The sequence below is a fragment of the Hydra vulgaris genome, chromosome 07, assembly GCF_038396675.1.
Source record: "Hydra vulgaris chromosome 07, alternate assembly HydraT2T_AEP".
Taxonomy (NCBI): Eukaryota; Metazoa; Cnidaria; class Hydrozoa; order Anthoathecata; family Hydridae; genus Hydra; species Hydra vulgaris.
In genome coordinates, this window is record NC_088926.1 from 19,952,501 (window position 1) to 19,968,471 (window position 15,971).

Consider the following 15,971-nt stretch of genomic DNA (forward strand, 5'->3'; position numbering starts at 1 on the left):
AAAAATGTTTAATAACTTACTAATCTTTAAAAGATCTTTAGTAATAGTAATAATTGTAAGCTGTAACTTTCATTTTAAACAAGCTGTAACTGATTATTAAAATTAGTTGAATTAAAGCTGGATCTGGTTCCTACTGTGACTGTGATCAAGTATAAATATTTCTTTCATTATCTTAAGTCACTTTCTCTATTTACAAGCGACATTAAACACTATTCTAATACCTTACTGCATCTAAATTTACTAGCTTTATTTGTTTGATATTTATTCACCACACCTAGGCCTAGGGGGCAACTACAGTTGAGGAAACTATAAAAAAAATTGCATCTTTCTAACACCAATTTTAAAGAGCCCATAGTTTGTGGTATTAAAGCTGTAGAACTAAGACTCAAGTAGAAGTTGGTCTTCATTTTCTAAATTAGCTTGACACAAAGCTTAACAGAAAATACTGAGAATCAAAATATGATAAACATTTAAACAAATATCTTTAATAAATGCTATCGTTTACCAATATTATTTATTAATTAAAAAGTTAAGAATTTGTAAAATGCCATTTCAATAGGAAAACAAAAAAGTCATAGCAATAAAGAGGTTAGATAAAACTAGAAAAAAAGTTCACAATGTTTACATAAAAATAAAAAAGACTTAGAATATATAATAAAGTGATCAATGTTTTTTTTATATATTTATTATATTTAAGATTATACCACAAAAATCCTTATTTTATTCTTGTTTTATTTGTTGCTTTAATTTTGTTCTTGCGCTCTATTAAAAATCATTCTCAAAAAAGCTTTCTTAAAAATTTTTAGGAAAGTCATACAATTGATGAGAAACGCCTATTTTAAAAACGTATAAAACAAATACAAATAGTATTGATTAAAAAAAAAAAAATCAATTTTTTCTACAAAAAAATCCTACAATGACGTTATTTTTTAAACTTGCTTTAAAATGTGCTTGAATAAATTATTTCTGTAGATTGTGGCGTATATTTTAAAGACTTTAAAATAACACTAACATGGAGACAGCAAGTTTTGACTAAAACTACAAAATTAGTTTTTCTTGGTATAGGATTACTATTTTGTTTTAATCAAAAAAATTCAGCTCAAGTTCAACATTTTTTTTTAAACATTCTTTTTAATATGTACACATCTTGTCTATGTACATTGGGATCCCTTTAAACAGTCTTTTAAAATAGTTTATGGGGAAAAAATTAAACAGAAAATAATTGATGATAAAAACATTTTTACCATAATTGTGAAACTTATTTTACTTAGATAAAAAATATAAATACTGTAAAATTGCCTAAGTTCGTTCACCATGTAACTTTGGTCATTTAAGAAAAAATTTAAAAAAAGCATCCAAAACTCAATTTTTACAAAATTTTTTTTTCAAACAACATTTATAATTAGTTCGTAAATATGAATTTATAAAAAAAATAATAATGTTTACATGCAACCTGCTAAAATAATTCTTTAGCAAAACAACAATTTGAAAAAATGCATACTATCAAAATCTAAAGTAAGCAAATTATTAAAATAAATGATCAAATTTAATCTTAGTATTATTAAGAATCAACAAATTAATTATATTTACAAATAAAAAAGTAGTTAATTTTTGAAAATTAACTACTTTTTTTATAAAAACTAATGAAATTTTAAAATACTCTAACTTTGGTCATTCACGGATAAACAATTAGCAGTAATATTGTGAAATGTTGATAAGTGTTGCGAATGTAAAATTTACCGGTTATTTTACCTGTAAAATTGACATTTTCATAATGGATACACACCATGGTATTTTATTTGAATAAAAAATTTGTTCATAATTACTATGTACAACAATATGTGCAAGAATGGCCAATAAACATACAAAGCTCATTTAAAGCAAAGTAGTGATGTTTTGTTGATTGAAAACCTTTTTTAAATTAATTGAAAAATATATTTTTAATTTTATTATTATTAGTGGCATAGCAAATGTGATAATGGCCAAAGTAATAAAATAGTTGACTAATTACAATAAATATTAAAAATACTACTACTTATATTTAAAAAGGTCTTTTTTTTATGTACTCCTTCTTTTTCTTTGATGCCCCAAAAGGCTTTTTTTTTGAGCCTAGGGCGACGCCCTTCTTAGTTACTGGTATTACCTGAATTTATATCATAACTTTACAATGAAACAACATTTAAAAATTAGTTTTCATTATTTGTGAGATTAAGTTTGTGATACATTATTAGTATTTATATAGCGGCCAAACTTATGAGATGGTATTGAAAGTTCGGTCAAAGGAGATGTTTTCATTTTAAATTAAATGTTGAGTACTAATTTTTATTTTTTATTTTTACAATATCAATTATCAATATAAATTTCGGTATGTTTCAAGAAAAAAAGTTGAAATTTTTTTATTTATGCGTGATAAATGAATGTTCAAAGCTTAAGTGACCGAACTTAGGCGATATAGGTATATAAACTTTTTTCTACTTTCTGTTTTTTTTTTATTTTAATCTAAATTTATTTTATTATATTTAAACAAAATTTATTATCAAATATTAATAAATTTAAATTTATTTTATTAAATTTAATTTGAATTTTTTTTTAAATTTAAAATGTCTAATTTTTTTTTTAAATTTAAATTAAATTTAAAAAAAATTTTATTTTACTGCTAAAATTTCCAAACTATGTTAAAGAAAAGAAAGTTCTTATTAATAAATTTACTTTAAAATGTTCATTTTTTATATTTAACTATTTTGTTTATTTATCTATTTTTTATATAGTTTTTTATTTATATATAGTTTCAAATCAATAATTTTTTTTCATCCTATCACAAAAGTGCTAATATACTTAAGTACTTAATGCATTTATAATTGTATATAAATGCATTGCTGGATAAACCAATTTTATAAAAAGAGGATTTTTCTAGTTTTGAAATAGCTTTTTAACAATAGTTTTTTCTTTATAATTAATTTTTTAGAATGATTATAGAATGAACTATGATTAGAAATGATAAACTAGTTCATGAGTAATATGCAAAAGTTTTGTTAAAGCAAAGATGTTTAAAAAAATACTGATAACTCATTGATACATTGATAATCATTGATAGCTCATTTTAAAAAAAATAAAAAACTGTGAGAACGGAAACATAAGAAGAGTGTTTTCAGAAATTTAACTTTATATAAGAATAATTTTTTTTAAATAAGGAAATATTTTCTTTTTTTTCAAACATAATTAAATTTCATTATTAATTTTTTCATATTATGTATTATATATGATATTTTATAAATATTTTATAAAGATAAACACTTAAAATTAAATTTAATTACAATGCAGTACTTTAGAATACACAACTGACATAAATTAACTTTTAACGATGTATATATGTTTATTGAGTAGAATTTACTTGCGTTATACTTTTCCATTATGCAATAAAATTTCATAACAAGGACTGAAATATGTTATTTTATAATAAAATATCTAACAATAAGGGGAGGAGTCCTGCTGGTCGGCATGCTTTTCTGTATTTGTTTTGAAGTTGCTAAGCAGGCAAAAAGTTAGTTTAATAATTATAAAAATAAAAAACAAGAAAAACCTTGAAACCAATGATTGTATTGGTTTTAAATTAATACAATTAATTATATATAAATTAATATAAATTACTATCTCAACAGGTAGGTTACCTTTCAGTTGAAAGGCAACCCCTACCTGCTAGTCAGTAACTGCATTAAATTCAATATTGAAAGTATCAAAAAGTTCAGTTTTTTGATAAATAGTATTACAAATGTATCCAACCTTAGTCCACCTTATAAATCCCCACTTAATCAACAAGCCTATCCTTTTGTTATCTCTATCTTATAGTTAGTTTTCTGCACCTCTATCAATACTTAGATATTTAATTTTTGCTTTTTCCCTTGGTATTTTTAACATAATAACAAATAAAAAGTTAAAAAAATAATAAGAAGAAGAAAAACAATAATAGCATTACCAGCTTGGAATTAGAAAAAATGACAATAAACTGCTTACCTTGAACTGTTAAAGGTCAGCATCAGACCAGCAAAAAAAAATTTACACAAAGGGGTTATAATAAAACATATAAACGAGGTTGGCAATACTTTTCCAACCTCAAACACTCTAAGGTTGGCAGTTAAGTCAGCATTGCCAAAAGCCAACCCTAATTCCAAGGGCTACGATAATAACAATGATAGTAATAATAATAACCAGGATAATAAAAGATAAAAAAGGTCTTTTCGATATGATTTATATCATAAAAATTATTAATATTTTAGTAAAAAGATGATCAACTATTAAAAAATCAGATAAAAACTAAATTTTAAGAAACACATACTATCAATCATTTCTGGTATTGCCGAATAATTTTGAAATTGATAAAATGATTTTTCCAACATAAATTCGGGATTAATTTCTTCTAGACGTAAAAGATTTAAAACCATGTTGTAAGTCAAACGAAAAGCACTGTTTAAAGGATCAGATTGTCCCTAAAGTCAATTATTTTTATATTATATACAAATGTATTAAAAGAAGAAATATATATATATATATATATATATATATATATATATATATATATATATATATATATATATATATATATAAATATATATATATATATATATATATAAATTAGTAAAAAATCACTTAATAATTTTCTTTTTTTGTTAAGTGATTTTTTACTAATTCATAATTGCTCTGTTCTTTTAAGAACATTGAGCACTCTATTTTGTAGAATACATTTTAAAATTGTTTACATATATATATATATATATATATATATATATATATATATATATATATATATATATATATATATATATATATATATATATATATATATATATATATATATATATACAACCCGTAGGTGTTGTCCGAAAGTTTTTTCAATATTTTGTTGACAAAAAGTAAAAATTAAAATGCAAGACCGGAATTATTATTTTTTATTAATTGATAGAATGCCTGCCCCAACCAAACCCTTAGTCGATGTAGCAACACTCCCTTGCGGTTCAGGCTAAAAGATAGTAGATGTAGCAACACTCCCTTGCAGGTCAGGCTATTTGTCAGTCGATGTAGCAGCACTCCCTTGCGAGTCAGGCTATTTGTCAGTCGATGTAGCAGCACTCCCTTGCAAGTCAGGCTATAAGATAGTCGATGTGGCAACACTCCGCGCATGATTTACAGTAAAAAAAAAAAAAAAATAAAAACATTTTATTAAAAAAAATAAAAATAAAAACATTGTTTATATTGTTAAAAACATTCAGAACGTTTTTAAAACATTCTGGTCAATTAAATTTGCGTTTTTGTAGTTTTTTTTAAAAACGATTTATTTGTAATTAAATTAACGGTTTTTACTTTTGTCCAACACGCAAATGTTGGACAAAAGTCAAAAGTAATTAAAAGTGACGTATGTGTTGGCGTAAGAATCACTTTTTTCCTTCCGCTCTTCCTAAAGACAACAAACTACAGATCTATATATATATATATATATATATATATATATATATATATATATATATATATATATATATATATATAAAGGCATCCAATCGCAGGCCATTATATGAGCATGCAAATTATTACTTTATATTGACGATTTGACCATAGCTATTTACATTTAAAAAATGCGCTGAAAAAAGATTTTATATTATATTTATATGTTAGAATTATACGTCAGAAATAAATAACATTGAAACTTTTATCTTTACTAATCATTTTTATATTAGTGAAACGCTTATATAAAACGCATATATATATTTATGTATTAAATAAAATAACAAATTACCGATAATAACTTTTTTATATAATTTAGTTAATAAATAAAATTGTATATAATTTTTTAATTTATTTTATACAAATTATATAAGTATTTATTTTTTAGTGTAATTTAAATAAAAAAAATTTAAATTTTATAAACAACAACTTTTTTAGACAAAAATATCTGTAAAGATATTTATAAAAAATTTATAAAGTATCTTTAAAGCTTTAAACTTAAAAAACTTAAAGATCTAAACTTAAAAAACTTAAAAAATGTATAAAGTATCTTTAAAGATTTAAAAAAAAATCATTCCAGTCAATACACTCAAAAAGATAAAAAAATTTCGTTGAAAAAAGTGATAAATGCTTTTGAATGCCATTACAATTAAATAACTTAGATCTTCAGTAATGTTTTTTTATTATTGAAATGCATTTAAAATTACTGCTAATAATTTATTATGTAAAGTATTGAATATTATTTATTGGTATTTTTTTGTTTATATATATTTATGTATCTTTTATGATAAAGGTTAATCTTTAGAAAAAAATAACATAGAGAAGAAAAAAAAGAAACAAATAAAAACATTAACAAAGACTTCTTATTTTTAAATATATTTGCTGATTTATTTACCTAAAGTTACAACAAATAAATAAAATAAATAAACAAGCTGCAATACACATTAAGGTGTATTGTATTGTAATTGTATAGTTTATTATTATTATTAAAGGCGTGATATTATATATATATATATATATATATATATATATATATATATATATATATATATATATATATATATATATATATATATATATATAGATATATAGATATATAGATATATAGATATATATATATATATATATATATATATATATATATATATATATATATATATATATATATATATATATATATATATATATATATATATATATAGATATATAGATATATAGATATATAGATATATATATATATATATATATATATATATATATATATATATATATATATATATATATATATATATATATATATATATATATATATATATATATATATATTAGGGTGGTTTAAAAATGGGTCATTGTAAAATTTCAACAAGAGCGGAAGCTCATAAGGTGCTTAGATATTGGTTTTATATATAAACATTTTTTTTTTTGTTAATGTTCAAGAGTGGCCCACGGGCCCTAAACTTTTTAACTTAGATGATTTTTGTCGATTTTCAGAAATTTTAATGCCCGTGGGCCACCCTAAAACAATGAAAAAAATCATCAGTAAACTTAGAATGAGTAATAGAAACAAATAAAAATGCACTCTTAATGAAATTTTTTATGTAAAAATTTTGAATGAACCTGAAAAAATTAGGAAAACCGAATATTTTGCTTTTCTTTGTAACTTCTTATGATGACATTTTTATCATTTTTTACAGTTAAACCATCAAAAGTTTTAAATACCATACCATAATATTGCATTTTATATATAAATTTGAGAAAATATTAAAAAAAAAGATTTTTTTGCTTATCATGGTACAGTTTTGTTGACTAAAAAGTCAAATAATGCTGGAAGTAGCATTTGCCGCAAGATCGTTCTTCTTGGATCCTTGTTTACTTCTTATGTAGACATAATTAAACAAGAACATATCTTGCCTCCTCTCCTCCTTATTGGATTTCATAATAAGCTCCTGAACTAATTTGATAGCTCTCTCAGAAGAATCATTGACTACATCTAGAGATTTGATGGTAGTCTCAAACTCTAGATAAAAATCATTCAGCTCCCAAAACTGTGAAGGGGTTTTAAGCCACTGCACTTCCCCCTTCCAATGGCCAATCTTATCAAAGATCAGCCAAGATTGCTCAGTAACAAGACTGACTTGATATTTTTAAACAGCTAATTATCTGGTCCTGTAGATTTACTACTTGGGTACATCTTACAGAAGTGAGTAATATGATGCTCCAGAACATGGTGTCGGCAGGCAAGGAGAAAAAGTGGTCGTCCTAACTTTTCTGACATTCTGGTATTTACACCTTGGAGCCTTCCAGTGTTTGATGCAGTGGTATCAAAACAGATACATTGTACTTGGTTAGTGAGAATATAATTCTCTAGAAGATCATAAATAGCGATGAGCTGTTGTTCTCCAGTCCCTGAATCAATAGGAGGAATACCTAGTAACTCATCTTTCCCATTAACTTTCACTAGTACAGCAAGTCCTGAGTAAATGAAATATTTCCTGTATACTCTTTTACTATTTTTCCATCAAAATGAACAGAAATCAATTTATGGCCAGAGTTGGCCGAGTCCTTAATGTACTGTTGAATCGTTTCAGCTTCTGAATTGATCACATCTTCTATGGCTCTGAGAGAGGATGATTCAGAGACAACATATTTACCAACATTTCCTCCTGAGAGAGCTACTACACTGCTTATGATAGCAGTGTGCTGATTCACTGAAAGACCTTCACTTGCAGCTAGTGAACCGAAACCGAAATTTCTGCTTCAACAATTTTTTCACTTTTCTTGTTTCGGCCAAAATTTCAGTTTAAACCGCAACCGAAATGAACCGAAACTTTTATAAGATTTTTTTTAAGTTTTACTTTAGAGTGGATCATGACGGTTTCCTAATTGTAATTGTTTGTTAGTAAATTAATTTTTAATTATAATAATTGTAGAAATTTTAATTGAAATCACGTTACATAATAGTTTAAAGTTACTATTCTCAAATCATTCTTAAAATGAATTAACATTTAAGTAAAGCAACCCAAACCAATAGTTTCATCAAAAGTGCTAAATTTTACAATGGAAAATAACTGATAAAAAACTGGTTTATGGAATCATTTTACCGTGACAGCTAGTGATTTCAAATGCGGAACTTGCAATATCTGCAATTTGAAAATATCTCGTGGATCGCACAATCCAAAACTTCAATCACTTAGCAGACTTTCATCACATCACATTTCATCACATTTAAGAAGTCGTTTAATCAAACTATGTTTCATGGTGATTGCTTAGATATATGTAAAATAGTTTTTTTTGCTTTAATTCGGTGATCATAAAAGGCTCAGGGATTTTAAACATTCTTTATCAAATTTCGGCCGAAATTTTGGTTTCGGTTTCGACCGAAATTTCGGTTTTGGTTTCAGCTACGGCTTCACTGAACCGAAATTTTGGTACTTTCGGTTTCGGCTCAAATTTTGGTTTCAGTTGATCACTACTTGCAGCAGTTATAGCAGTAAGCCTGAGAATATCTTTAGGTAAAAGTACATTATTTTCTTGAGCCTGAACATTAGTGGAAACAAACTCATCCAGATCACTTTCATCAGCACCACCTGCATTATTTAATGAATCAACAGAAGTATCTAATTCATCATGGTCTTCCACCGACTGCTTATCAGATTTCTCACTCACATATCTACAAACCTTTTTAGAAGCTCTCTCAGCTGCCTTTTTGAAGCTGGTGTCGGTAGGTCCTATGTAACCTGTCCTTTTCTCCTTTTGCATTTTCAAGAATTTGATATCTTCTTTCTTGGCTTCAGCTGTTCTTTTTCTGTCCTGTTGTATGTCTTCAATTAATACTTCTATGTTTTATCCTATCCAAAATATCTTCTTAAATTCTGTTACAAAGTTCTCCCTCCTCATGATTTCTGCTGGTTTTTCTCTATTTCTATGAGATTGCAGCTTCTTGTAGTTATTTAGCAATATTTCAACTAAAATGATTAATCATGAAAGACTTATGGTCAAGTAATTACAAATTATATTAATATTAATGAAACAAACCTAAGAGAATTCTGTACATCACGAGTTTTAAACCCCCTAAGCTTCCAAGGAACCACCAGCTTAGACATAATACAGTAGTGATTCTTATCTTCTGGACAGATTTGTGTAAAACCGTTACTGTTGGTACAGCAGGCAAGATTTCTAAGAGCAGCATAAGGTATGATTTTATGAAGATGAAAATAATACTGAATAATCTCTTCTCCTGTGGCAAATTGCTTAGATGGAAGTGAGTTCCTTGATTTACCTACTAAGAATATTTCATCGGCCCTCTTGCTTTTTTTCCAGGAATTTTTGGCATTTTATCTATTTAATTATAAAAAATAATTATAAAATTATCTATTTAATTATAAAAATTAATTATAAAATAATAATACATAACATAATTTAACTTTATATATTTTCATATTTAAGAATAAACATATTTCTTAGAACTCGTATTTGTTTAAGTTTTGCTATTAATTCAAACACCTGATCGACGTCACTTGCAGTCTTATTGCCAGTTTGGAATAAATGTGCACATTTGTACTCAGGGTTATAGAGTACATTAAAGTCTAGATTGTCTTCTTACTCATCTTAATTACCTTTATATTATCTAAAAAAAATATTACTTATACTGGTAAATGATTTTCTATCCATATTTATGAGATTTTAACTGTAAAAAATGATAAAAATGTCATCATAAGAAATTACAAAGAAAAAGATTGAAAAACCAAAATATTCAGTTTTCCTAATTTTTTCAGGTTCACTCAGAATTTTTACATAAAAAATTTCATTAAGAGTGCATTTTTATTTGTTTCTATTACTCATTCTAAGTTTACTGATGATTTTTTTTTTCATTGTTTTAGGGTGGCCCTAGGGCGTTAATATTTCCAAAAAATCGACAAAAATCATCAAAATTAAAAAGTTTAGGGCTCGTGGGCCACCCTTGAACATTAAAAAAAAATTTTTTATATATAAAACCAATACTTGGGCACCTAATATATATATATATATATATATATATATATATATATATATATATATATATATATATATATATATATATATATATATATTATATATATATATATATATATATATATATATATATATATATATATATATATATATATATATATATATATATATATATATATATATATATATATATATATATATATATATATATATATATATATATATATATACAGCCCTCAAATTTAGAAAAAATAATGTCGGTGATAATTTGCCGACCTTAATCTTTTAGAGGTTGGCATCAGAGCCATAAAAAAAATTTGACAAAAAGATTTTACCTTAAACCATAGAAACGAAGTTGGCAATTATTTTGTACCTCAAATACTTCTAGATTGGCAGTTAGGTTGGCATTGTCAAATGCCGACCCTAATTCTGAGGGCTTATATATATGTGTATATATATATGATATATATATATATATATATCGTATATATACATATATCGTATTTATATATATATGTGTGTATATATATATATATATATATAAATATATATACATATATATATATATATATGATATATATATATATATGTATATATATATATATATATATATATATATATATATATATATATATATATATATATATATATATATATATATATATATATATATATATATATATACAATATATATATATATATAAATATATATATATATCATATATATGATAAATAATAAATATATATAAAATGTACATATATAATATTTTGCAACCTTTAATAATCCTTTTCCAATTTCAGGTTCAAGTTTTTCATCTACAATCATAATTACAATGCCACGCTCATCAATCCCACGTCTACCAGCTCGCCCACTCATTTGTATATATTCACCACTAGTAATCTGGTGCAAATAAAAATGTAATATATTTAAAAAGACTATGTAGCAAATAAAACAACTAATTCGAGTAAAGGGAAAATCAAAATTATTGAAAAAATGCTGACCCATCTATAATCTTTGCCATCAAATTTCCGCGCACTCGTAAACAATACTGTTCTTGCAGGCATATTTAGACCTAGCGCAAAAGTTTCTGTTGCAAAAAGTGCTTTAATAAGTCCTTCAGAGAATAAAATTTCAATGACTTCCTTTAGAATTGGTAACAAACCACCATGGTGGATACCAATACCTCTTTTTAGAAGTGGAAGGACATGTTCAACCTAAAATATATTTTTAAAATAAACTATAATATTTAAATCATCTTAAATTAAAATATTTTAAAATTATTTAAAATTTTAAATAATTTGCAACCTAATATGAATGACACCTAATTAATATCAAAAGGTACTTCTTCCTTGAGCCTGATTTGCAGTAGCTTGATAAACAATTCACTTAACATTTATTTAAAAAGCAAGCAGGTTTCACAAAGTTTTAATATTTATTTTTGTGTCACAGTGTAAAATCTATTAGTTAATTTTTCAAAGGATCTTAAATGTTACAGAATAGTTTGAAAATAATATTTTGAAATAACTTGAGCGATTTAAAAAAATGTCATTGCTATGTTATTTTTAAAAAATGTCTAGTTTACAAGAAAAAATTTGACAAATTATTAGCAGTTGACATTAATTTTACTTCTTAAATAAGCTAAAAAATCAGGACTCGAATTAGGCGTATCGCGAATGCTTTCCTCACCTCTGCGATTAGTTTTTTATTTAATTTTTTTTTTTTTAATTCTTTTTTCTAAATTACCTTTTATTTTTTTGGCTATTCTTAAAAATTCAGAACAAATCTTATTCTGTGAGTTTATTTAATTTCTAAATTTTATTGTGTAAGGTTTTTAATTTTTCATTAAATTTTAATCCAAAAAGTAATGCCAAGCTAAACTTAACTTTTGAATAAAAGTAATAGATATTTTAGTTGTTTTTTTTTGCTCTCTTGCACCGAGACTTTAGTTCATTGTGAAGCACTTTTTAATTTTAATTACTTAAATCTCTGTGTAGAAACTAATAACTGCTTAATTCTATTTTAAAGTTAAAGTTTAATGTTATATAATATTGATAAACTTCACACTAAGTTTACCTAAAAAGTCAATCATATCAACCATTAAGTTACTAAATTCAACTAATAAATATACTTAGTTTAACTAAGTTTAATATGAATATTTAATATGAATTGAAACATAACTAAGTTTAGTCATGTTTCAGTTCATATTTTATGTTACTTACACATAAACAGCTTATAACCAGAAATTATTTTATTAAGTAATTTTGAATAGAATTTTATGTATTGAAATATTAAAATTATACCATTTTTAAAATATTTTCATAACATTGAAAACAATATCAAGGTATAGCATTTTCTAAAAATACGCAAATTTAATTTTAGAATTTTATTTAAAACAAAATCTATTTGAACAACAGAATTTTACTATTCTAAAATACTCTTGTTCAAATAATCTTGAATTAAAAACTGGAAATTTAAAAAAATTTGAAACAATTCAAAAAAAGAATTTTAGTCTTAAATATATTATACAATTATTGTAAATTTAATTTAATGAAAACTGTAGCGATGTCCGCAATACCAGATTTTCTAAAAATGGAAAATATAGAAACAGAAATAAAAATGAAAGATTTAATAAAAGTATCAAAATCATTTTGCAAAAATGTTCAAATTCAGAAAAAATAGTATAAAAATACTTAAGGGTAAAGTCGTAGAAAAAATAATATAAAAATACTTAAGGGTAAAGTCGTAGTAAAAATAATATAAAAATACTTAAGGGTAAAGTCGTAGAAAAAATAATATAAAAATACTTAAGGGTCGTAGAAAAAAAAAGTTGTAGAAAAAAAAAAAGAACTAAAAAAATGAGATTTTTGAATCTTAACAAATTTAAAATGAAGGAAAGAAAAAAAGGATGAAAAATTAATTTCTTAACCTAAAATCTCAATGGTTTTAATCCAATGATAAAGGAAAGAAAAAATAGTAAATTGATTGAAAAGTGAATTTCTTAACTCGAGTTCTCGGCTATATTTGAATATTGCTTATTTATTATAAACACTTTTTATGGCTATTTTTTTAATGTTGTTCAAATGAAAAATAGTGTCAATGCAATTCAAACAGCTTTTAGTGATAAAAAAAACACTTCATTAATATATTTACTTATTTTAAACTTTATCAAAAAAGGTTCTTGGGCAGTACAAACTAGTTTGCAAATATTTCCATAAGTATGGAAATGCATTTTCCATTCTAGATTCTCTTTAATTCTAGAAAAATCACCATTGTTTGTGCATTTAGTAGCTTTACTTGATGCCATTAAATGCAAACAATAGTACTTTTGGCGACAAAGCTATCAGTGTATTGTTTTTCAGATTTGTTAATTGGTGCAGGATGTGACTTGTATAACATAATTCCTTATTAGATTTAGATGTGTTAGCAAGAAAGAAAGTTTTATTTAAGTTGCTAACATTAATGGTAGTTTAATATTTTTTAAACTTAGTAAAAGCGCCATTATTTATTGCTTCTTAAAAATGGTTAAAAAGGTAGAAACATTCTATAGCAAACATTAAACAAGTGAACTGGATACTAAAATTATAAAAAATTTATATTTAAAAAATTTAATTTTTTCAAAGCACTTTTTTTGTATAAAGTAAAGTATATAAGACTTATACTTATGAAAAAATAATTTCTTGTATTAAACCAAATTATTTTCTTTCTCTTTATTTTATAGCAAAACAATTGAAGAAAAAAATTTAATGAAAACATCAACTTAAAAACCCATTGAATGAAAAAATTAATTATCAATAAGCAATAAGTTTAAATAGAAAGCAGAATCTAATAAGTTTACTCTTTTGTTTTTTTGATTTACTTGTCCGGTGTATTGATTGTGCATGTTCTTGCAAAAATATGAAGTTAAATGTTTTATGACATAATGATTTCATTGTCAATTCTATTTTAAATTATCTTTATAACAGTATTGTAATATTTGATTAAATATGGTAACATTTGCATTTTTACTTTTTTAAGTATCATGTTACAACAATATAAAATTCGCCGAATGGTCACACACGAGCAGTGAACGCCTGAGGGAAGAAATGAAGTACATTAGAATAGAGGAGAATTATTTTTCAAACAAAGCATATTTTGACAGTTGTCAAGACAAAAATAAAGATTAATAGAGGAATATTTAAAATATAAATAAGACAGACAATGCACCTAAACAGTACTGTCAATAATAATAATAAAAGAATAAATTGTTATATAAATACTAATATGAACTAAGATAAACAAAAAAATATATCACCAAACAAAAAATAAATAAAACAAAAAATACATTAAAAAAATAAAAAGTACGCATACAACAATGAAAGGCCTCAGAATGGGAAGAAAAAAAAAAAAAACATTAATGCCAATGTGTAAACATAATTTGTGTAGTGATTAAGTAATGAACATCTCCTCAGAGTCGCGTCTATTATTACTGGCGTTTCGATTAGGATCTGCACTTGTAACTAGTTTATCCCGTCAGACAAACATCATCGCCACTTATGCTTTACCCCGCGACTTACGCCTATTCCATACTGCAGTAAAAAAGGATTCACTACAAGTAGCCAAAACCCTACCACACCCAAATTTGTAAAGCACTAATATTTTTTTGATGATATGATAAAAAGTGTCGATCTACTGCAACATATAAATAAAAATAATAAAAATAAATAACTTACCATACCACCGGTAGAAAAAACTAAGCACAATAAAATAAAATTCAAGCAAAAACGCCAAAAACAAAACTAAAACAACTAAAGTGTGTAAACAGAAATACTAATAAATTAACCCCTTAGACCATTTAAACCATACAGGTACTTCCAGCACAAATAAATCCAAAACAATCAAATGGCAATATACCCTATTAAAAACCCTTTAAAAATTAAATAAATCGCAATAGAGTCTTCAAAAAACTCTAACGCTGTCATAGATACTTCATTCGAATTTCGTTAACCAATCTAAAGTGTTAGAAAATGAAACAACCCGCGCAACTTAAAATCATAACTAAAAATCAAGTAATATATGAAAAAGTAGAAAATATATATATATCGCCTACAAAAATGTAAAGATTTAAAAATGTAGTGAAGTATTTAAGAAATTCTCTGAATAATAATAAAAGACAAAAATTGTGCATGTGAAAATTAAAACAAAGCTGAGTAATGAATGTATTATAATATAGCATAAAAGTTCCTTGATAATGGTAAAAATATGAAAATCAGCGGATAAAAAATATATTAAAAAATAGTGTAATAAGATAAACTAAATATTAAAATAAGACCAGATAAATTTTAGCCAAATAAGTGGTTAAAAAATTATTTTGGGTGATGAAACAATAATATTAGTCGAAATATAAAAACGATGTACGAAGCGGGAAAAATATTGTTTTGATGTAAAGTCTTCTTAACGGTCCGAATTAACGATAACTTTGAGACCATATCTAAATCGAAGTTTCCGA

At 24.4% G+C, this 15,971-nt stretch overlaps 1 protein-coding gene across 1 annotated transcript in view; it reads right to left on the reverse strand.

Annotated features, from left to right (window-relative positions):
• Positions 1 to 15,971, reverse strand: part of LOC100201206 (exosome RNA helicase MTR4) — a 40,145-nt gene that overhangs the window by 6,468 nt on the left and 17,706 nt on the right. The window contains exons 14-16 of the mRNA XM_065801315.1: positions 11,488 to 11,700; positions 11,261 to 11,386; positions 4,334 to 4,484 (exon numbers count right to left, since the gene is read on the reverse strand). Coding sequence (XP_065657387.1) covers positions 4,334 to 4,484; positions 11,261 to 11,386; positions 11,488 to 11,700 — 490 coding nt within the window. The remainder of the gene's footprint in view (positions 1 to 4,333; positions 4,485 to 11,260; positions 11,387 to 11,487; positions 11,701 to 15,971) is intronic.